The 24,436-nt window shown below is 43.2% G+C and overlaps 1 protein-coding gene and 1 non-coding gene across 2 annotated transcripts in view; one reads left to right on the plus strand and one right to left on the minus strand.

The window, feature by feature from the left end:
- The window catches only part of LOC124789775 (4-hydroxy-2-oxoglutarate aldolase, mitochondrial-like), a 65,955-nt gene that overhangs the window by 11,528 nt on the left and 29,991 nt on the right, over positions 1 to 24,436 (minus strand). The window contains exons 2-6 of the mRNA XM_047257241.1: positions 10,176 to 10,304; positions 8,428 to 8,525; positions 1,483 to 1,647; positions 1,281 to 1,377; positions 221 to 354 (exon numbers count right to left, since the gene is read on the minus strand). Of these exons, the coding sequence (XP_047113197.1) occupies positions 221 to 354; positions 1,281 to 1,377; positions 1,483 to 1,647; positions 8,428 to 8,525; positions 10,176 to 10,304 (623 nt within the window). The remainder of the gene's footprint in view (positions 1 to 220; positions 355 to 1,280; positions 1,378 to 1,482; positions 1,648 to 8,427; positions 8,526 to 10,175; positions 10,305 to 24,436) is intronic.
- Positions 22,876 to 22,949, plus strand: Trnat-ugu. Its single transcript has one exon. It is a non-coding gene; the product is annotated as a tRNA-Thr (tRNA).

Raw genomic sequence — 24,436 nt, forward strand, 5'->3', positions numbered from 1 at the left:
TTTTAAGGAGAAAGTATTGCCATTGCCAAAGATCAGTAGTGTCATCAAGCAACTAAATGTACAATACCAAAATACTCCATTAGGAATCAGTTTGTATTTGCAAGTATATTATTGACATTTCGTGAACAAAGACGAAGAAATACTGAGGCCTTTTGAAATGCTAATACTATATTTAAACTTATAAGTACTACATATTGCACCTCTTACTCCAAGTACTCACCAAGGCATTGGGAGCTTGAATTCTTCCGTGAAGTTCTGTTGCTTCTTTATACTTCCCTTCAGAAGCCAGTCTGTATATCTCACACACCTCGTTGCCCAACATGTTGGCCAGTCCGTTTATTCCTCCAACAGCCCCTGAGGATGCATATTTAAGAAACAGTTTATCTTGCGATCAGGACAAATAAATTTAAAGCAAGGGATATTAAATGTAATGTCTATAAGATTTATAAGTTTCTTTTGAGATAAAATAAATTATTCAGGTTTATTGTGCATAAAAATGAAATGTTCAGAACAACTATGCAGACCATAATAAAATATCTCTCTATATAATTCAATAATAGAAACGTTCGGATTTTCCTTCTTATTTATTTGTAAAATTCAGGTTTCTTTTAATAACTGTATCAGTAAACTGACAATCTACTTAACTAAAAGCTTCGTGTCCAAATAAGGGACAGCATCAGTACTTTCTGTTTTCTAAAATAAGCTCACGTGCCTCCACTGCAGTATGTTACAGTGAGGCTATATTTTTGAGATACTTACTCAATGCAAGTAAATAAAGAAAGAAATGAACGGCGATTTAGACATCTGCGAATTTTGGACTGTGTGAGCAAAAAACATCATGCAAAGAAACATAAATTATTAAATCAACCTCTAAATATTGCCACTTCTGATTTAGTTCTGAATCTAAGCTAGTGTAGCAAATCAGATAAGTAAAAGGTTGGAAATCGTATTTGTATTTCACCTGTTTCGTTCATATTCTATTCTGTAACACCTGCATTCGCAATGTAAAGATTTATGCCATTCTATATATAAGTACTTGATTTTTCCACCACAGGATCTGAAACCGACAGCTTAAGAGCATAAGGAAAAATATAGTATCATGCGTGCACCAAGAGGGTTACGAAACGTAAATTTAATAAAAAAAGATTAAATTGAATCTGAAACTTTTGGAATCAGATAATCTCTGATTGAGAATGTTTCTGCAGCTTAAATTAAAGTACAGTTACCCCCTACGCCCTCATACGTATTATACGAGACGTGCAGGATGGTTATTTTCTCACCGACTAGTAACGAAGGTAGTAGGAAACTAGTGGATCCAGCAATGACCTGGAAATCGATGTTCTTTGTTTCATGCACTACACGGGCTATCTTCGTTATCTGAAACAAGCAAGGTGTCGTTTTCAGAATTATATGCTATTCTTTTATAAAGGTTACATAAATACATTACATTATTATCATACTCTCAACAGATTTGTAACTTACATCACCACCGCTCTCTTTCATTCCGATTATATTTGGGTGTTGAGCCAACTCGGTTATTAGAGGTGCACCCATATCTATTCCAGTGTTAGCTGGCATATTGTACAGTATTACAGGTACACGACTTCCTTCGGCTACATGCAAAAAATGTTTCTTCAGTGCTTGTGGCTGCAAATGGAAATGTAATTCCTTAATTAGTTATATCTGCAGAAAATAGTGTATGTCGCAATATGTTCCATTCAGGCGTTTTATTCACCTGACGTATAACATATAAAAAGAGAAACTGATGAAATGCTTCCTTGTTTACTTAATGAAAAGTAAATTGAAAAATTTTGAAAGAACAGAAAGCCATAACGCTTCAGTAAGCATTCATGGCTGATTTCAGCGTGCATATTAACTGCCATTTACGAGAATATTTGTCACGAAGTGTACTGATTCCTGAACAGGTTTTTCGCCCTTTGTGCCAGTTATACTGCTCATTGTCGCATTTCATCTTTTTCTCAGATGATAACCGAAATAATTCTAAATGCACGAGGCAGCATACGTTCAGTGCCGACTGTTTCGTTCTTTTAAAACATATAGTAAAAAGATGGTGAAGACAAAATGAGTGTCAAGTACATGGACATCCGCAGGGGGGGGGGGGGTGAGGGGGGGGGGGGGTGAGAGAGGGCAAGAAGGTACACGCTCTTGGATACAGAGCTTATTTTCATTAAAAAAATCTGGGATATAAGAAGTTGTTATGCAACCTATAAAATGTTATTAGTTCTTGCGGCATGACACACCTCGAAACTAACCAACTGGTTTATCCAAAAATGGGACTTTTACCGTAGGTTCCTGCCTTACACTTGATTTTTTAAATGTATTGTACGTATGTATTGGGTCTCTTTCTTAAGAATAATCAGGCTGATTTTCTCTGGAGTTTCGGCTGATATTCACAACCACGTTTTCGCATTGCATAGCTGGAGTCAGCCCAACCAAATTACTGCTCGTCACGTCTTTCGTGCGACAACCAGTGACAACAGAAAGCGTCGGTTTGTTTCCTTTTACAAACAAAATTATCTTTAAATCGAAATTTTACGTGCGCGTTAGGCTGAGTGCTTCCAAATTATATAGTGTGATATTTTTTTTATCGACATTTATTAACAGGGACAGTAAAAAACGAAGAACGAGCAGCAACGCAGCGGCGACTCAGCTGCGCCGCGTGCTCGGTGGTAGCAGTCAGTGTGAGCCAGAGCAGTGCCGTCGTTGCTGGAGTACTGGTTATTATTCGTGCTTTACTGTCCCTGTTAACAGATATCGATAAAACGAGTATCGGACTAGACTAATCTGGGTCCGCTCTATCGAGAAGGCATGTAAAATTCCTCTTTAAAAAACAGTTTGTTTGTAACAGGAACAATACTGACGCTTTCCGTCGACAATGGACATCGCATGAGACACGTGGCGAGCGGCATTTGCTTGTGCCGACTCCAGCTACACAATGCAAAAACGAAATTGCAAGCATCTGCTGAAATGCAGGATAAAATGCATCTGCTGATTTTTAGGAGAGACACCCGATATACTAGCCTTTTCTCCATGGCTTCGACCCAGTATGCGTTCGACATGTACACTGCACATACCACCTCCTCCCCCATCTGTCTGTTCACCTCTTCCTCTCTCCATCTTTCTGTCTACATCATCTTCCAACCTCTGTCTGTCTTCGACTATTCACAACTCTCTCTGGCTCTTACTTCTCCTCCCCTCTCTCTTTGTCCATCTTCTCTGCACCCTCTCCATATCTTTCCCCTTCATCTCAACATTCCCCATGTGAACGTGTAGCCCCTGCCAAACAAATCGAGAAAGCACACATCTGTTGTGTAGGGTAGTCTATATCGCAGGGGCTGAAAAACGTGGCTCTTTCTGAAACTCTACTTCTAATGCAACTCTTGAATTTTCTTGTTTGTGTGCCAGATTTGCTTGCAATTGATGCAGGGGCTTAGGAGCAGCTTTGCTCACATGCACATATGTCTCACACATTTCACAAATCTTCTCTCCTCCTTCTATTTATCCATTTCCACCCCATCCCTCTGTTGGTCTCCTCCTGCCCTTTCTGTTTCCTCCACTGACCCACCTTGCTCTTTTTTCACATCTTTTATCTGTCTGTATCCTCCTCCTTTCTGTCTCTTCAACTCCTTCTGCCCCCCATCTGTCCATCACTTCAACCCCTCTCTCTGTCCATCCCCTCCTCCCCCATCTCTGTCTATCCCCTCATCACATCTTCTGTGTCCATCTCCCCTCCCTCTATTCATACCTTTCTCCCCCATCTCTCTAACCATCTTCTCCTCCCCCTCTCTTTCTGTCCATCTCCTCCTCCTTCCTCTATCTCTCTGTCCCATTCTTCCCATCCCTTCCTTCTTTCCTTCTCTCCTTACCCACCCTCTTCTCTATACATTTGCATCTTCCTTCAGCCATGCCCATCAGGACGTGTAGTCCCTGCAAAACACACACTACTACTCCCATAATGTGTCTGCTGTGCAGGGCACCCTACATATCAAAGGCCTTGAAACCTTTTCTTGCTACTGATATGTAGGCTTCTCTTCTAAACAAATCGATAAAGCAGGCTGATGCAGCTCCAACACAACATGGCCTTTAGTGCAGGGCAGCCCACATGTCAGGGGCTAGAAAACCGTTTCTTGCCCTTGACATGCAGGCTGCCCTACAATGCAGGTCTATTAGGCAGGCTGACACTATTATGTCACAATACATACTTCATGCAGGTCAGCCTATACAGCAGGGGCTGAAGAATTACATCTCTGTCGATATCTCCTCTTTGAGATAGAAGGTTATAAGCCCCACAGTGCTCATACTTGTGAAGTATGCTCATCATGTGCCAAATTTCATTGAAATCTATCAAGGGGTTTGGGAGGAGATTCCTGACGAACATACAGTCTGCTTTACATATTACATAGTAACCTTTTGCCCATGGTTTCTCATTTGTTTATGCATGTCACTTATAATGGTTCAAATGGCTCTGAGCACTATGGGGTTTAACATCTGATATCATCAGTCCCCTAGACTTAGAAGTACTTAGACCTAACTAACCTAAGGCAGCACACATATCTATGCCCGAGGCAGGATTCGAACCTGCGTCTGTAGCAGCATCGTGGCTCTGGACTGAGCACTTATAATGCACACACCTATTGGTCCTTCACTGATGAGCAGCATTTGCTTGGGCTGCCACCAACTACATATTACAAAAACAAATTACAGAATGTTCCACCTAACCTTACGACTTCATACATTTCCGAAATGAAACAAAAAATGCAAAATGCAGTTCACCAGGGATGTACCTATGGTAGGGGCTCACACATCGGGAAGGAATGCACAGTCCATAAATGTAAATAAACATCACCTTCGACGTTTTTCGGCATTGGAGCATTATTGCAGAAACTGTGGCACCATTTCTGAAGTAGTGCTGGAGGGGACTGACACCTTGAATCCTGCAGGTCTGTCCATAAATCTGTAAGAGTACGAGGGGATGGAGATTCTTCTGAACAGCACGTTGCAAGGTATGCTGAACAATGTTCTGGTCTGAGGAGCTTGATGGCCAGTGGAAGTGCTTAAATTCATAAGAGTGTTCCTGGAGCCACTCTGTAGCAATTCTGTAGGTGTGGGGTGTCGCATTGTCCTACTGTAATTGCCCAACTCCGTCGGAATGCACAAGGGGCATGAATGAATGCAGATGATCAGACAGGTTGCTTACGTATGTGTCACCTACCAGAGTCGTATCTAGACATATCAGGGGTCCCATATCACTCCAAATGCAAACACCACACACCGTTACCTAGCCTCCACCAGGTTGAACAGTCCTCTGCTGATATACAGAGCGATATACACAGCGATGTCGGAGATTTGATGTTTTACCGGATTCCTGATATTCACGGTACACTCGTGAAATGGTCGTACGGGAAAATCCCCAGTTCACCGCTACCTCGGAGATGCTGTGTCCCATCGCTCGTGCACTGACTATAACACCGGGCTCAAACTCACTTAAATCTTGATAAGCTGCCATTGTAGCATCAGTAACCGATCTAACTACTGCGCCAGACACTTGTTGTCTTATACAGGTGTTACCGATCGCAGCGTCGTATTCTGCGTGTTTACATATTTCTGTAATTGAATACGCATGCTGCCGATACCAGTTTCTTTGGCACTTCTGTGCATATGAAGTGGCAAAGTTAGTTGGGACACATTGTGTTCCGTTTTTGTAATGTGTAACGTAAGTTAGCCCAAGCAAATACTGCTCATCAAGTCTTGATGGCTAGTGTAGACAGAAAACTTTGGCTTGTTTCCCATTACAAACAAAATGATGCTTAAAGTGGTATTTTGTGTGCCCGTTCGGCATATCGGTCCCAAATAACTCTAGTGTGACATTTTTTTATCGATACGTATTGGCAAGAAAATTAAAACACGAAGGGTAATCGGTACTCCAGCAGTGACTAAACAGCGCTGCTGCCCGATGGTAGCAGTCAGGGCAGGCCGGGGGGTGCTATCGTTGCTGGAGTGATGATTATCCTTTGGGTTCTACTGTCTCTGGAAATACATATCGGTAAAACAAATATTGCATTAGGCTAATATGGGACCTCTCTATCGAATGGCCATGTAGAATTCCACTATAAAAATTATCTTGTTTGTAATGGGAAAAAACCCAACGCTAGTCATCGACATTGAGCGTCGCATGAAAGACATGTTGAGAAGTTTTTGCTTGGGCTGACTCCAGGCAGAGTCTGCACAGAATACTGTGGCCCACAGATGCACAGACAGCAGGGCACGTGTGGGGAGAGCAGTAGTGGTGGGGGCTAAGGACAGGCGTTGTATGGCGAGAGCAGAGTGCTGGAGCGGAAATGCCATTCTAAACTGAAGCCTGCGCTTACATTTTCTGTAAATGTTAAGCAGGACCCCTCCACGCCCACAACTGCATGGCGACCATTCGAAAAGATCTGTCATCTCTGCTTTGGTTAGTATCTAAAGAGAATTCCGCCGAAACTATTTTCGACTGGGCTGTTAACTATTTTTAACTTTCAGAGAAGCGTCATGAGTGGCGAATTTTGAAAAACCTACACATTTCTCTGGTTGACATGTTAAAATTTGATTCTTTTGCCAAAACACAGCGGAATTTGCACAGTCTCACCTCACTAACATGTTGAGCAGACAACTGCAAGAGCATTCTGAGACAGTGGTGAGGAACTGAGGAAAAGTAAAGTCAGTAGCTTATGAAAAAGCACATCTCCGGTACAAAAAACGTGTAATGTCTTCACTTATGTTGTTCCAAAACCCATAGCATTTCTAGTTTAATCTGCTATCGATGGGCATTAAAAATTACATTCTTTCATCAAAGAAGTCTGTGATTAGTGGAATAACCTAGTAGATAATGAAGTTTTGCTTAATAACAATATGGCAAAATACTCTCCTCTTTGAGTGCTGTCATTTGCCAAAATCTCATTGCAGAATCTGAAACCATTTATGAAATATGAGGAACATTGTGGTTATTTCTCTCTGCCTTTATCGCTGGCACGGCGCGATCGCAAATGTGTGCGCTACGTCAGATAAAATTTCTCGATATTGCTGATAGACAGACACCTCTGCCCAAGTCCAAAGAAAAATTCAATATGTTAGCTAAATTTCATACACATCGGCGTATTATGTAATACGCACGAAATGCAAAATCATAGCGACCCCTATTATTCATTGCAAACTTTTTACAATTTCGCGCACTTCCACGTAAATATCACTATAACTATGACCATTAACGAAATGGAGGGCACATCGTCATGAACCTGACATATAAAGCTATAAGTATAGCAAAAATGATTTTTTTTTTTTTGCCGAATCGTTTCTGTAAAATCGTTTGAGAAAGATTGCACGGCGTGCGCATCGATTCTGTCATCGCCAATCAGCCAAAAGGTGAGAAACGTTTGTCGACCTCCTCTTCTGAACAAGCGAATGGACCTGCCCAGCGCTTTGGACGAAAATTGCTCACTGCGTATCGGCCACCGTACCCTGTGGGGACTCCACAAACTGTAAATACGAAATTGCAAATATGTACAGAAACGCCAGAGAAAACGCGCCTGACGGCTGTTAGGACAGACACCATGTAAATTTAAAGGAAGATAAATCCATATCATTGTGCAGTTAATTATGACGACAGCGTGAGCTTCCTATAATATCCTCACAATGAAGTTTGAAGGAAATATTTTGTCAATCATTTATCACCGATCTGCACGTACAGTCATTGAGTAACAATAAGTCTCGTAATATCAAGTCTGTGTAACTGAGGATTCTAATTCACAGCAGCGCAGTGGCACCGGACCCAGACAGTCATTCAGTCGAAGTCGTAATGACGAAAAATGTTTACATCAAGGGAAATTGTCTGGCAAGAGTTGAAGAGTCATAACATTACTGTTTTGGGTAGTCAAATAAAAATAGGAGTAAATGTTACCTGGAATGCACTTGCTATCCTCAGCAGGATTCTCTAAGTTATATGTCCCGTATTGCTGAGCCAAATAGTTTACAATAAATGCGTCTTATCTATTTTGACTTATGGACATGCAATTCAAAACCATTAAAAAGAGTGAGGCCTACTTGGCGAGCGATACTGAAACTTTATTTGACAATATCTAAAAAGGATAGAATATAGCCCTCGTTGACTTAAATATGAACTGATCGTAACTTACCACCTGAAAAGTCTACTGGATAAAATTCTGCGGATGTCCATGGTCAAGTGGTAATGTTAGCCTCAAGCACAACTCACATAAATAAGAAGTGAAAACGAGGCAGGTACATATTATATTATACGTCTACAGAACAACTTTTGCAGTGACATGTATCTTTAAAGTGAGACACCTGCAGCAAGAAAAGAACGAGCTATTTCCTAAGAATCCACCATAACAATAACTTGTAGCTTTTTTTTACCGTCATGCTGCTCTTGAAGTAACTGGGAGAAATGACCATCACGGCGTCTGCGCCAGCGTCGGCCATCTTATTCGACATGTCGATAGTCATCTGAGTAGCTGTAAAATGTAAGAAACCAACATCAGCTCACGATACTTTTAAATAGTGGATAACTGATGGATATGAGAAGAAAGTGCATTTTACGATGTTTCTCCTTCTAGTGCTTTAATCTGTAATGCTGATAAAATTATTGTTAGTTAATTAAGGAGCCAAGTGACTGGCCTGCAAAGGGCCAAGGTACAAACATACATTTACACCAGCGAAATGTTTCAGAAATGAATTGTATTTACTTTTAATATATATATGTGTATACACGCTCGTAAAATATAGGTACAAGATGTCTCTCCTAAGAGTCGTCAGGTGCTCTTGTATTTCGGCGGCTGTTAGCTGTTTTGTTTTTGTAACATGTTACTGGAGCAAGCTCAAACAAATACTACTTATTTTGTCTTTAATAGGATGCTCAGTGTCGACGGAATGCGCCTGTTTGTTCCCTGTTACAAGCAAAATTAGTTTTGAAGTGGAATTTTACGTGCACAGTCGGTACAGCGGTCCCAAGTTAGTCTAGTGCGATATTCGTTTTATCGATATTCATTAACAGGGACAGTAAAACACTAAGAATAACAAGTACTTCAGCAGCGCCCTGCTCCGTGCTGACCGCTGCAGCCATGCGGAGCATTACTCAGTCGCTGCTGGAGTACTGGTATTTGAGCCATGGTAAAAATTGCTGTTTTGAAGAGCGCGCCGCAGCGCGTAGTGTGAAGCAGTCGCCCTCCGCTTCTGGCGGTGGCGCCGCTGTGGCAATCGCAGCTTTGGTGTCTCCCTCTGGTGGGAAAGGGGAAAGGTAGCCTGTTCACGTGCATTTAAGGGGCGCTATGAGCTCGCCAGTCAGTCAGTCGGGGTCAGTCTGGGTGAGTCTGGAGTCAATCTGGGGTCAGTTTCCCGTCCCCAGCTTGCTAGTCTGTCTCTCGTCCGAATTTGTGGTGCAGTGAGAGAACTCAACGAGTGGTCGCCCGGTCGGGGGCTTAGTTCCTGCATCTGAGTCTGCGCGTTAGGCCGCTAGTCTACTCGTGTTTGCTCAGGCAATGGTCATTGGCGGTTGGATCGATTGGTTGGTCGGTCGCGGGCTGAGACACAAGATGACTTGTCCGCCTTGAGCGTTGGCGCATGTGAGGTCGCCATGTGAGTCCAGTGGGCCGCGCCGTATAGCGAGGGGCAGTGGATTCGCGGCCGACACGAGAGCAACAGGAGTCAATCCACGACATCGGTCTGGCCGGTGCGAGCTGCGACGCCGTGAGACGGGAGATCGGCGCGCCTTCCTGCGTCCGTTGAAGCGGCTGGCAGCGGACGGTTCGGGAGAGCGTTTTGGGGGTGCTGCGCCAGGTCTTCGCCAGAAATCGCAGTTTATTATAAGTTAAGTGATTTATGATATGTTGTTTCATTTACTTGTTAGGTCACCAGCCTCTTTGTTTTGAGGTCGTCCCACCATTCTTCTCCGTTTGAAACTGAAACCACATATCAACTACGTTGCTCTGTGAGAAGATTATAAATATGTAATGTTCTACTGAATTATAACCACATTCTAAAGATAATGCTGAAGATAGTTGTGACAGATAATGCGGAACACTTATACTTGAGGTAAGTACATGAGGACTGCGTTATGGCTTTTCAAAACGAAGAACTTTGTAGAATTCAAAGTAAAGTCAACTCACACTCGCATGAAGATCCAGCGATCACCAGCTTGCCGTTAGGGGTGAACTTACGCACTTGCCGCACCATTTCAATTCTTTCCTCGGTACCCATAAGAGGGTATTCTCCATTTGAGCCCTGCACCACATAACCTGTAAAAATAAGAAGCACTGAAGTGGTTATTTGCATATGGCTATATTATTTGCGCGCAATAGTTTAGCTGCAACCACGCAATAAACTTTGTACTAACAATTACAGTACTTGCTCTATTTTTCCTTCATTATATGAACATTATTGATGAACATTAATTGGAACAGCCCATTGTCTGTATAGTGTTCTCGTGCTAACCTCAGCGATTCGTCTATATATGAACGAGATTTTTGTTCAGCATGAACAAGTTTAGTTTAAAATGGCTTTATTGCTAAATATTTTCAAACAGTGAGTACAGTATATATAGTCACATAAGAATAAAGATGGAATCAAGTGACATGTGAACAAGACGTAGAATGCTTTTGTAAAGCATCGCATGTCAGCAGTGATATACGGCACACTGGAATACAGTGAATAGCCATACATGCCATTTAACGATATTTAATTATAACTTCTCTAAGGCCATTTACGGAAAGTGTGTAAAGATTACTGCTCGATACTTGTACAGGTTTGTGCTCAGGGAATACTGAACACATTTTAGACAAGAAGATGGAAGCTCATTCCAAAATAAGCGGAAAGAAGACATAACAAAATGACAGGAATAAGTGGTTTTAAGAAAGAATGAATGAAAGGAAGTAATACCTCTCAACATTGTGCTCAAATTCTTTTTCATTATTCACTATCGCTGTCACCTTACAATCTATAGTATCATTACCTTTTGTCAGTTACATCGGTAAGTTTTACGCTAAAATTTTCTCGGGATTGGAAGAAAGCTTTTCTGAAGCTTTCTCTTCGAACTTATTTTGAATTTCCTCTACAGACATTTGCAAGTATCCTTATCAGAAGAAAAACTTGGACAGTCTTTGATGTTCTCTAGGCCTTCACCCTTCAAAGCTACAACCGACGATCTAGTGTTGGATGAGATAGTAATAATTCTAGTAGTGTCCACCTAATGGCGAGAAAAAGTCGTCAATTTCGGTTAATAGGTCAACGATTGCATATCCCTTACTTATCTCCACTTGCATTCTTTATATTCTAGGAAATATAACATAGATCCAAATCCACGGGGTTTTCCATGATTCTTTTTTTATCTTTAAAAACAGAGCACTGATGCCATTTGGAGTACCAATGGATAAGGCAAATTACTAGACTGTGGATGCTGCTGCAAATGTTTTTGAAGGGAAGAATATTTGCTGATGGGCAAAGTGAATGAAGTTATTTCTAATTAATAATGAACATCTGGAAACTATCACACTCTGGGAGTAGATTACTCCGTTTTCTTCTCTTACGCGCAAACCGTGGAGCATAAATTTTTGTTTCCCATTCCCCTGTGCGGCCATGGTTCGCAAGGTGTCACTTATGCTGCACAATAAAACATCTGTTATCTTCCAGTTGCTTAATGAATTTGAAATTGTTGGAATCGCTGCCTGTCCACATCTCTGCCGCGCTAAGGCAGACGTGAAACACTAACCAGACGCACCGAGACCGTTGGTGTGAATTGCGAGACCACTGGAAGAATGCCGCCCGCGACAACAGTAGATATTTATTCTATTGTTGACATTATTAGAGTGGGCGCATTTACGCTTTTCAGGGTTCGCAGTTACGGACACATTACACCAGATATGATGCATCATTCCGTACTCAGACGCTCATTTCGTAGAGGACTACTGGTCGTATTGAGTCCGATTGGGTATGCCAGACAATCTGCGTTAAGGCTTTACGAGGGGCTATCGATGTTCTAGCCTTGGAATGTACCTTATTTCCTCAAAAGTATCCCGACGCCCATTAGTGGTTATTTCTGTGGGGTGAGTCCACCCTTCGTCTTTATGGCAGCTTGAAATCTTCTGGGAACACATTCAATTAAGTGTCTGAGTATCTTTAGGGTAGTGGTTCCCATCCTGGGGGTAATTACCCCCAGAGCAGTTAAATGAAATTTACTAATTGTACAATACTAATATTAACGCGCAACACCCTATGGTGGAGTTTACAGCTTGTGAAACAAATACGTGAACACCTTCCTCACGTAGTCCACTCATCACATAAATTCTCTGTACTTTGTACCATGCATCCATGATAGTAAATGTGAGACATGCATATCACATATTCTTAATTATGTCATCAAAATACCTTTTCCTAATTGTGAGTAGTTCCCATAATAGACTAGAAACTGATCTGTTATTCACTTCGCAACAATGAACCAACAAGTTGACAACAAACACAAAAAACAGTAACTATGTAAAAACTACTACGGCCTTCAGTGGTCAGATAAAATGCAGTGATGTTGGACTCCAGGGTCTGTAGAGAAGTCGTCGGTCTAACAAACGTGTTCTCGTCAGTGCACTAGGCAGAGCAATTATTTCAGGGATGTTGTTGTCCACAAAGCATTGCCTCACACAACCTGCTTTATGACAGAGTGCATTGTCATGCTGATGCAACCACTCACCATAATCAAACTGTTCCTGTATTGCACGCAGTATATGATGCTGTGAAATGTGTTCGTATCCTTCGGAATTCAAAATTTTCTTAAGTGCTGTGAAGGGACTAAACTGTTCACGAAAAACACCCCCATAGTTAACACCACATTCTCTATACTACACTGTTGACACCACACATGACGGCAGGTAACGTTCTTCAGGCATTCACCAAACCCAAATCCTTCCATCAGATTGCCACAGAGTATGGCGTAGTTGCCCGACCGGCTAGCTGCACGGTCTAACGCGCTGCTTCCTGAGAGGGAAGGCGTCCCAGTCCACAGCACGAATCCGCCCGGAGGATTAGTGTCGAGGTCCGGTGTGCCGGCCAGTGTGTGGATAGTTTTTAAAGCGGGTTTTCATCTGCCTTGGCGAATGCGGACTGGTTCCCCTAATTCCATCTCAGTTACACTATGTTGGCGATTGCTATGCAAACACTGTCTCCACATACGCATACACCATAATCACTCTACCATGCAAACATCTGGGGTTACACTCGTCTGGTATGACACGTTCCCAGGGGTGTCCACTGGGAGCCGAACTGCACAATAACCTGGGTTCGGTGTGGGACGGCGGTGGGGTGGGAGGACTGCTGTGGCCTGTTGTGGGGTTGTGAACCACTGAGGGCTACGGCGGGACAAAGCCTCTCCGTCGTTTCTAGGTCCCCAGTTCAATACACAATAAACGATGGTGTAGTTCCTCACTGAAGAACCCCGTTTCCAGTTGTCCTTAAACCACGCTGAGAGGCGCTTAGCATTGAATATAGCAACATGTGGCTTAAGAGGAGCATCTCGATCATTGTACCTACAACGACGCTCCACAGTGTTCGACGGTTCCTACCCGTAAGTACGAGATGTCTGCCTGGTCTTAGTTCAGCTGCGGTTGTTTCTTTGCCTTTCCTCTTCCAAATCACGTCACCGAACAGTCGACTTGGACAGCTTTAGAAGGTTGGAAATGTTCTTTATGTATCTATAAGTTGGGTCACACCCAATGACTAGTCCACGTCCGAAGTCACTAAACTCTCCTGACAGACCCATTACGCTGTTACTGCTTTTCGTTGAAAATGCAAAACTCCCCAACTCCTTTTATACGGGCGGATCCACCTCTCATGACACCTAGCGCCAATTCCGCACTACTTAGGGGTGTCCGGATACTTGTTACCAGATAGTGTTTAGGTCTATGATTTAATCCTGTGTTGGTGCAAGGAATTATTTTAACTTGTCGCTTCTTTCACTCTGGCAACGATTAGTTAATGTGAAAAACACCAGACTGCATCGTGGTATGGATTTCGCTATAACCTGAACAAGTAAGTTTTAAGGTGAGAAGAATATGAGGACTCATCGATGGCAATAGAACAATTTCAGTGGCAGCAATATTTATTGATTGCAGTCTCCTCTACATCTGTAACCATACACTGCAAACCATTGTAAAGTGTATGGCAAAGGGTACTTCCCGTTGTGCAAGATACATTGATGTCCAAAATTAAAGCAACAAACAGAAATTTTGCAAGGTTGCTTTTATTTTGATACAAAACATTATAAACAGGTGGTAATAAAGTAGAAACAACGTAAAGAATACAGAACATAAACAACTGCAACATGCATAATGGTAGACAAAAATGTTCTTCTTTTCTTCCAACTAATGGATTTTCACACGCATTCTGACAATCAGTTAATGTGTTCAGTATGGGATGTGACTATCTCTGGCAGCATTACAGGCCTGACAACGACAGGGCATACTGTGAATGTCGTCATCAGTCGCATGTTGAGGCAAGACCCCCCATTCTTCCTGTAGAGCTGTTCGCAGTCTTGGAGAGCTGTTGGTGGATGCTGATGTGATGCAAGCAGTCTCCCTAGTGCATCCCAGATTTGCTGTTTGGGATTCAAATCAGGAGAGTGAGCAAGCCACGCTATGCATGCAATATCTTCCGTTTCCAAAAAAACCTCAACTACCCGTACTCTATGAGGTTGAGCATTAGCGTCCATCAGTACGAAGTCTGGGCCCACAACACCTTGCAGCAACCGCACTCAGATTGGTTTCGGTGCGAGTGGCCACCGTTAGCGGACTGTGCAGCCCCTGAGAGTGATATCTCTGTGCATGGTGCGATCTCGCAGTCGGTGTGGCAGCAGACTGTGTGGCCTGCAACAGCTGTTTCTCTGCATATGGTGCGATCTCACATTCAGTGCGGCAGCAAACTATGCAGAAGGCAGGCAGCGAGTGGAGTGCTTATGTAATCAAGCATTACATATTTATAAAGAGCTTCACCTTGCTCCTGCAAGTTAATAGGCAATCAATCATTCGATGGACTTCTTCCAAGAGTGGAATAAATTTCCCGCCATTTTCATTTGTTGGAGTGAAAGGGTGTATGCCAGGGTAGTCTATGTATTTGATTTATTTTAGGGATGTATGTGAGGCACTCCTCACTACTTAGCAGAACAATAGGGAGTCATAAATCAATCAGTCAGCTCGATTGACAGCTGCCAAAACTGCACACATGCTGGGGGAAGAGAAGGAGAAGGCTGTAGAGCACTTGTGCCAGAGGGATGGGGATGGGGAGGAGCGGTGGTTTCTCAGGAGGTCAGATTATCCACAGGGCACATAAATCAACCCACAGGATGTCATAAATCAATTAGCATAGCAATGGATTAAGGTTATAAATCAATCCGTTGCCAAAATTGCGCTAATACTCTCTTTGCTCCACTACTCAGGGCTCCGTTTTAAGAACCAGGAACACTAACATTACCTTGGTCTTTTATTGCTGTAAAGCTGAAGTTTCTTAAAAGTGACATTTTAGATACTGATGTCAGCATGCAAAGAAAATTGCAGTTTCCATAACGATAATACAAGAATTCAAGACAACCTGTATTTACGACATACAGACTCAAGTTTATGCCAGAAAGGAACTGTACAAATGAGAATTGTTTAAAAAGTTACCTTCACATGTTAAGACCAATGATGATACAAAATTATTTCAGAATTTAGCCAGGGATAATCTGATGCCCCATTGTTTCTATTCAGTTAAAGAGTATATCAACTGTGTATTTTTGCTTGAAAACTACACTTATTTATTAAGGAGTAAACAATCTTTGTGTTGCGTTGTTGTGTGTAAGTGAAGTGTCAATCTAACTCGTAATCCATTGAAAACTATTCTTTTATTTACAATGAAATATTATTTCGTTGTGTTGTGGTACTGAACAGAAGTTTCAAACCCAAATGCGTGTTGCTGAGTTTGTATTTTTAATCTTGCATTGTAGTGAACTGTATTGCCCATTATCACGTGGTACATTTGTGCTGCTGGTGTACTCAACTGTATGAAAAAAAGAAATAAGCAATTAGACATCTGTCTTTTAATCTCCGCAGCTGCTATCGCTTAACGAGTAAGCTACTCTTCTTATGGAGTCGTGAACGTTAGCCAATTAGCACGACACACAACCCGTCTCTGTGTAAGGGCATGATGTCACCATCGTTTTGTCAAAGTAACGTGCGGTGTTTCTCGTCGTCAGCGCTAGACGTGACGTAATGTAACGTTTGATCTCATCACATGTGAATCCCGGTCCTTGAATTACGCCGAAAATGCTTTGTGGTACGTGATGTGATTCTGATGCAACATTCAGTGTGAACCGACCTTAATGAGCCGGCCGTGCTAGGACCTTGGCCGTAATCCGAGAACACCAGAGCGGACAACGGGATGGCCAGTTCTACTGGAGCGCGCTTGTTTTTTGGCTGCTTCACCTGTACGTCCAATGCTAGTCTAATGGGTGGGCACTATCTCGTGAGACACATTCTTTGTGAATCATGTTGAAAGACTGACATCACGTACCGTACCGGAAACAGAACCGTGGATTTTGGCCTCAACAGAACCGTGGGATTCTGGCTCCTCGCGCATAATACAGTTACCGTCTGACCGCCCATACACACTTCATTGCCAGACTCAAAGCTTCAATGTGCCAGTAATTCTTTCTGTGACGTGTATTGGGATAGTTCGACTGGGAACAGATTTGCCTGGGAGAGGTCAGAATTTCTGGTTCGATTTCAGATCTGGAGCGAGACATCACCTAGAGTAAAAAGATTCTCAATTATGATTTACGTATGCCTGAAATAACTACATCAGTTGTTCCAGATCAGGTTTCTTTCCGCATGTATTTGAGAACCACAGGCAATATCGCGTCATGCCTCTCGACTATGGTGAGCGGTTATCTTATCACAACATTGCCATATTTTACAGATACACTCTCCTGTGGAAATGAAGAGTCTTATCGCCAACCGATACATCGAGAATGACACAGCACTTACCGACAGAATCATATTGTCATAGTCATCATTAATCGGTTCACTCACTGCAGAGAGTTATGATCTCATTTCTTCATTCTTTTCTTGAGTAAATGAATCTGCGACTATACGTCTCTATCCACAGCGATCTTAGGCTCTTCTACATACAATAGGCCGATAATGTTTTTCGTTTGATCCAGCTATCAATGAGGCTGTGAAAAAAGTACTGAGATCGACTATTTATCTACGAAAGTTTTTTTTTAAACAACAATAGTGTCCCCTTCAAAGTAGATCCCTTCGGCAGAGCCGTTCTTCCGTCTTGATAGCAGCGCCGAAAGGATTCGACTGATTTGGTCTTTAACAAGTCGGTCACATTCTTTCACCAGAGTCCCAAAATGATGAACCTTTTACGAATTTCTTCAATTTCGGAAAAAAAGTGACAAGGACACAGATGACGTGAACTGGGGGTTGGGGGGGGGGGGGGGCTGTGGAACAACATGAAAATCTATTGAGGTCAAAAATTCCCTGATGCAAGTGGCCGTGAGACAAGTACCTTTGTCATGGTACAGCATACACTTGTCGGCAATGTCTCGTCTCACTTCATTCAGCTTTTTCCTGACACTTCAAGGACATCTTCGCAGAACACTTGGTTGACAATTTGTCCTGAAGGACAAATCCTACTGTCAAATACACAAATCATCATTGTTTTGATCTTTGATTTGCTCGCTCGAGCTTTTTCACTCGAGGATATGTGCCACTCCTCACTTTGCCACTTTGTCTCAGGATCGAACTCAAAAATCCAGGGTCCATCTCCTGTGCTGACATGACTGAACCATTCGCAGTCATTGACAATCCTCTCAAGAAGATCGACACACACGTTGTTCGAGTGTCCTTGTGCTCAGTTTGAGGTTCTTTTTAGCGCAGACCATTCGCATGTGCAAAACTTCGTTCAAAATTTGATGTACGGTGAAAGTGTTTAAGTTTAACAGGCCACTCATCATCCCTATTTGTTAAACGTCAGTCTCATCTCACAAGAGCACGCACACGTTCGACGTTTTCGTCGGTTTTTGAAGTTGAAGGTCCCCCTGAGCGAGATTCATCTTCAATGTGTTTTCGGCCATCCAAAAATGATTTTTGGCAGCAAAAAATATGTGCTCTTGATAAGGAATGTTCCCCACAGTCCTGTTTCAACTTTTCAAGGGTCACACTCACGGGTTCCACAAGTTTAACGAAAAACTTGGCGGGCATAACATACCTTTAAATTCCGCTGTTCCATTTTCGTAACAGAGAACAAAAACCGAGCTTCGGTGAAGGTACTGTCAAAAATCATGTGATGGATTCAAGGAGCTGAAACTCGGTCTGAGCATCTGGAAGGGATGACCACATCGGCCTACACAAGTAGAACAATACGCCGTTACCAGATCGCTCGCAGTGTTGTCAGTCTTTTCTCTCACACATCGTATTTGTTACTCTTCATCGTGGTCTTCAGCCTCTGATTTTTCCTGGCAAAAATTTACCCAAGGTATTTGAAGTAGCTTTGACTGACACACGACGATAAATTCCTTGTAACGCTAAGTTCTTCCACTGGGTGACCCAGCACTTCGACGTACTTTCAGAGATTGCTCAGGGATATCTTATGATTATTTGCGTATGAAGGACCCACAACCTCCAGCGGTCCATTGCAGAGTAACAATGTAATTATGACTTATTCTGTTTGTTACTTTAATGACCATTTTTTTCTGTGAAAATATCTTCACAGCAGTGAAGAAGCCTGTAATATGCATAACCAAAACGTACAAAGCGGAAAACAGAGTAAAGCAAGAACTGAAACTTCTGCAAGGTTCGCAGGAGAGCTTCTGTAAAGTTTGGAAGGTAGGAGACGAGATACTGGCAGAAGTAAAGCTGTGGGGAGCGGGCGTGAGTCGTGCTTCGGTAGCTCAGATGGTAGAGCACTTGCCCGCGAAAGGCAAAGGTCCCGAGTTCGAGTCTCGGTCGGGCACACAGTTTTAATCTGCCAGGAAGTTTCATATCAGCGCACACTTCGCTGCAGAGTGAAAATCTCATTCTGAAAGCAAGAACTCTTAGGTGCAAAAGTGCTGTGATGCGGCTGCCATCTTTGCTGGAACAGCTCGTTGCATCGTCGTTGTGCCGTCTTCTATTGCATTCAGTGAACTCATACAGAAGCGAATATCGTCCAGATTCTACCCATATTACTGCAATGTATCACTGTTAATGCACAACTAACACTGCCGGACAGCAAAACACTAGTCAGAACCGAGCAGTACTGAATACAAGCTTGAGGGCAACGGCGTAAAGAGCGCATTGCTGTTGCCAACGACAGGTAACCTGAGCGAATCGAAACAAGACACCCAGTGCATACCATAGACATTTGCACCGTTGCGCACTGTTTCCAGTACAATTGAGGTAAGAAACGAAACGAAATTCAGTAACTCTGTAACGAACCTCCTGAGACTGTACATCCCTTATACTAAAATACTCAGAATGTTTCCCTAAACTGCCTCTGAAAGTTTTTCTGGTTCACCCTGTATAATGGCAACATTGGTTCTTTTTGTCTAAGGTACACCCAACATCTTCTTCCAACAGCACACATCGAAGGTATCAATTCTGATCTGGTCACTACGTTTCATGGTCCAGATCTCACAGATATAAAAGCACACAGCGAACACCAATGATTCCACTTTCATCTTTTCTGTTTTGGATATTTGCCATTTCTGTGACATCTTAGTGAGTTCAAACATTGCGGCTCGGCCAAGGACGATTCATCGTTTTACGATATTGCAGTGCCTGTGTTATCATGAAATACGATGCAAGGTTCCTTTGGACACACATGCATGGAGCAGGTAATGTGGCGACTGCAGTCGCTATGAAATTCATTAAATGTAGTCGCAATTGCGAGTACGGATGACCATCAGCTGTAGAATGGGATGACGACCGGGACTCGAACCCGAATTTCCCGCTTATCGCGAGCGGTCGCCTTACCGTTTGGCTACACGTGCACGACTCACGGCCACGTACACACTTCCTTATGTCGTCGACCATGTGTTTACATGCACGCATGTCCAGGGGGACATTACGTCTTAATTCGGAACAAGATAGGCACTGCAATCGTATTTATCCGCCGACACCGGACGAGCTACTTTCAAGTGAAATGTCTCACATGTACGGCAATATACATAATGGATGTACGAGTACAGATCGTAGACGTATGGCTGACGACATATGGAAGTTTGGGTCTGGCTTTGAGTCGTGCACCGATAGCCAAATCGTAAGGCGACCGCTCACGATAAGTGTAAAATCCGGGTTCGAGTCCCGCCCCTGCACAAATTTTCATTGTAGTCGTTCCATTCTGTACCTGATGGTTGTCCATACTCGCAATTGCGATTACATTTAATGTATTCATAGTTTTATTCCTATATCACAATTCCTATGCACTGATCAGATATCCCAGACATACGCATTCATTCACTACCTCCAGAGCCATTAGGCAACTTGTAAGTTGGATTTGATCTAAACCTTGTCGAGTACAATGAGACGACAAAAGTCAGTGTCGAACATCCCTTTCCCCGGCGTACTGCAGCACTTCGACGTAGGCTAGACACAACTACTCCTTGGCTGTCCCTGAAGAAATATTGAGCCATGCTGCCTCTGTTGCCCGTCCATAATTGCGAAAGTGTCCACCCCAGTAGCTGAGTGGTCAGCGTGACGGATTGCCGTCCTACGGGCCCGGGTTCGATTCCCAGCTGAGTCGGGGATTTTCTCCGCTCAGGGACAGGGTGTTGTGTTGTCTTCATCGTCATTTCATCCCCATCCAGCGCGCAGGTCGCCCAATGTGGCGTCGAATGTAACAAGAAATGCACGAAGGCGGCTGGACTTGCCCCACAAGGGGCCTCCCGGCCAATGACGCCAAACGCTCATTTCTAATTTCAGAGCGAAAGTCTGGCAGGTGAAGGATTTTGTGCGCGGACTAACCTCTCGATTATGTCCTATAAATGTTCGATAGGATTAATGTCGTATGGGTGGCCAAATCATCCAGTAGAATTGTCCAGAATGTTCTGACATGGAGTATTGTTATCCACACAAATTCTACATGAAGTCCATGGATGGCTGCAAATGGGTCTCCAAGTAGCCGAACGTAACCACTTCCGGTCAATTATTGGTTCAATTGGACCAGAGGATCCAGCCCATTCAATGCAAACAGAGGCCACACCATTATGGAGCTGCCATCAGCTTTCACAGTACCTTATTCAGAGCTTGGGTCCCTAGCTTCGTGGAGCCTGCGCCACACTCAGCCGTGCCATCAGCTCTTGCCAATTGAAATAGGGATTCACTTATAAACGCCACGGTTTTCCAGTCGTCCAACCGATATGATCACGAGCCCAGGAGAGAAGCTGCAGGCGATGTCGTGCTAATAGCAAAAGCATTCGCGTCGGTCGTCTGTTGCCATAGTCCATTATCGCCAACTTTCGACGCACTGTCCTAGCGGATACGTTCGTCGTACATTCCACATTGAGTTCTGCGGTTATTTCACGCAGCGTTGCTTGGCCGTTGCTTTCGGCCATTAAGGGAAGGCCGCCGGCCACCGCGATGTCTGTTCTTGATACTGTGGATCTCGGAATACTGAATTCCTTAACGACTTCCGAAATGGAATGTCCAATGCGTCTAGCTCCAACTACAATTCCGCCTTCAAAGTCTGTTAATTGCCATCGCGTGGCCATAATCCCGTCGGAAATCTTTTCACATGAATCACCTGCCCTTTTATGTCTTGCGTACGCGATACTGCGACCATGTGTATACGTGCATATCGCTTTCTGTTATACCGGAGCCAAGGTAGCCCCTGAAGGCCGGCAACCCATATTACACCACAGAGGACGAGGTTGTCTATGCCCAAGACGTACCAAAAGCACCATGGTAAACACCAGCTATTTACATACAAGATAATGGAAACAGACACTCCGAAGCACTACTTCCTGCAGGGGGAGTTCGAGCCACGGCCTGCAGGAAGTATCACTACTCCAAAACCTGACTGGCTGGAGACAGCTATTTAGAGGCTAGAACCAGCCCCGAAGTTCAGTTCACGCCGGATGCCGACCTCGTGTAATGCGACTGTTGAAGATTACGTCTTTGTCTCTGAACTGGAGTGTTACTAGTGTGAGTGTGTGTTACTGTGAACCTTTGTGGAAAATTAGAAGTGAACTTTTTTTTGCCTCAATAAGGAGACTTTTACTGGCATAGTTATTGTTGCACCTTTCGTTTGTTGTTCAGTCATCAACCGTGTGAATTTACATCAATAAAAGTTGTGTTTGTGAAAAATTGCAAATTGTCAGTCACAACACTTTTCAATGACTTTTGTCACCTCAGTGTCATAACCATTAGACGGCTCTTTTTCATGTTTATCTCTAGACCGAAATGTAAACTTATTTATCTTTACTCTGAAGAACAGATCACTAAATGTTTCCCCACTCTTGCAATGATCGTATAAACAGCAATGGGGAGAATGGTGATTTTCCTGCCGCTAATTGAAATTCCATCATTCCAGCCATCGAGTGCGCCTCTGATGATATACTCTACGTAGATGTTACAGAGGTGAGGTCATAGTATACAATCTTGTCTGATTCCATTTGTCATTTCGCAAAGCTCCGAGTATTCACCATCCAACTGTATGATTTGAGTATATCTGGCATAAAGATCTTTTAGTAAATGATAATTAATTGAAACCCTCAGCTCCCGACAGGTGTTCTTGATACACCTCGAATGTGGTTATCACGGGAGGCGTGCAAGGGATAAATCCCTGCAGTCGCGCTGTTCGTCTGTGTCCTCGGTGGCTCAGTTGGATAGAGCGTCTGCCATGTAAGCAGGAGATCCCGGGTTCGAGTCCCGGCCGAGGCACACATTTTCGGCTGTCCCCATCGAGGTATACCAACAACACCTGTCGGCAGCTGAAGATTTCAATTAATAATTATCATTTATTGTAGAGAAGCTGCACGGTCATCAATGGTATCTGTTCTTTCGAGAACAGTTACTATCTTCATATATAGACCTTTTAGTAGTGATTGAGAACCCCATACTCATCGAGCATATGCCACAGCTTGTCCCACATGACACAATCAAAGGCCTAGGAAACAAATGAAGGAAAATTAATTCAATAAATTTTTGGTCATGTTACTTCTCTTCGGAACAGCACACAAATTCCTCAGGGAACCTCAGATTAGTTAAAGTGTTATCAGGGGTAAGAAATTTACGACGAGTAGCAGATGGGGTGTCCCAGTGTGGACACTTCTTAAATTTCATAAACCGTTTGAGATATCATAAAACGGTTTCTTGCAAATCATAATTCGCAAAGCGCTTGTAATATGCTATTTTCTTCATACAAGCAACTATTCTTTCAATTGTGATTGCAAAGCAGCAATGTCCTTTCAGAAATAGACGGCTACACTTTCATTAACGGCATTCGGTAGCTCGTCAGAATTCAGGTATGATGATATACGTTATGTGAATGTTGACAGAGCAATTTGTTACCAAAAATGGGAGGCAAACATTGTAACGGCGAAGTCGAAATCTGGTGGTACTGCGCAATTTTCGCTCCGTTTTGCGATAGGACCTTGCCGTTGGTAGCGAGGCTTGCGTGCCTGAGCGATACAGATAGCCGTACCGTAGGTGCAACCACAACGGAGGGGTATCTGTTGAGAGGCCAGACAAACGTGTGGTTCCTGAAGAGGGGCAGCAGCCTTTTCAGTAGTTGCAGGAGCAACAGTCTGGATGATTGTCTGATCTGGCCTTGTAACACTAACCAAAACGGCCTTGCTGTACTTGTACTGGGAACGGCTGAAAGCAAGGGGAAACTACAGCTGTAATTTTTCCCGAGGGCATGCAGCTTTACTGGTGCTTCAGAAGAATGCCGGAGATTGGATGGGTAGACCACATAACTAATGAGGGAGTATTAAATAGAATCGGGGAGAAGAGAAATTTGTGTCACAACTTGACTAGAAGAAGGGATCGGTTGGTAGGACTTGTTTTGAGGCATCAAGGGATCACCAATTTAGTATTGGAGGGCAGCGTGGAGAGAAAAAATAGTTGAGGGAGCCAAGAGATGAATACACTAAGCAGATTCAGAAGGATGTAGGTTGCAGTAGGTACTGGGAGATGAAGCTTGTACAGGATAGTGTAGCATGGAGAGCTGCATCAAAGCAGTCTCTGGACTGAAGACCATAACAACAACATTGGACACTGAAGTTACAACAGCCTCACACCAGCTGTCTTTGATTACAGCCAATTAGCGCTAGTAATCCTGCACACTTTACGCACGTCACATTCGAGTTTATAAAAGGGCAATAACTTAATTACTATAGAAAATCATGGGAAGGAACTGTGACGTG

The sequence above is a fragment of the Schistocerca piceifrons genome, chromosome 3 (genome assembly GCF_021461385.2).
Source record: "Schistocerca piceifrons isolate TAMUIC-IGC-003096 chromosome 3, iqSchPice1.1, whole genome shotgun sequence".
NCBI lineage: Eukaryota > Metazoa > Arthropoda > Insecta > Orthoptera > Acrididae > Schistocerca > Schistocerca piceifrons.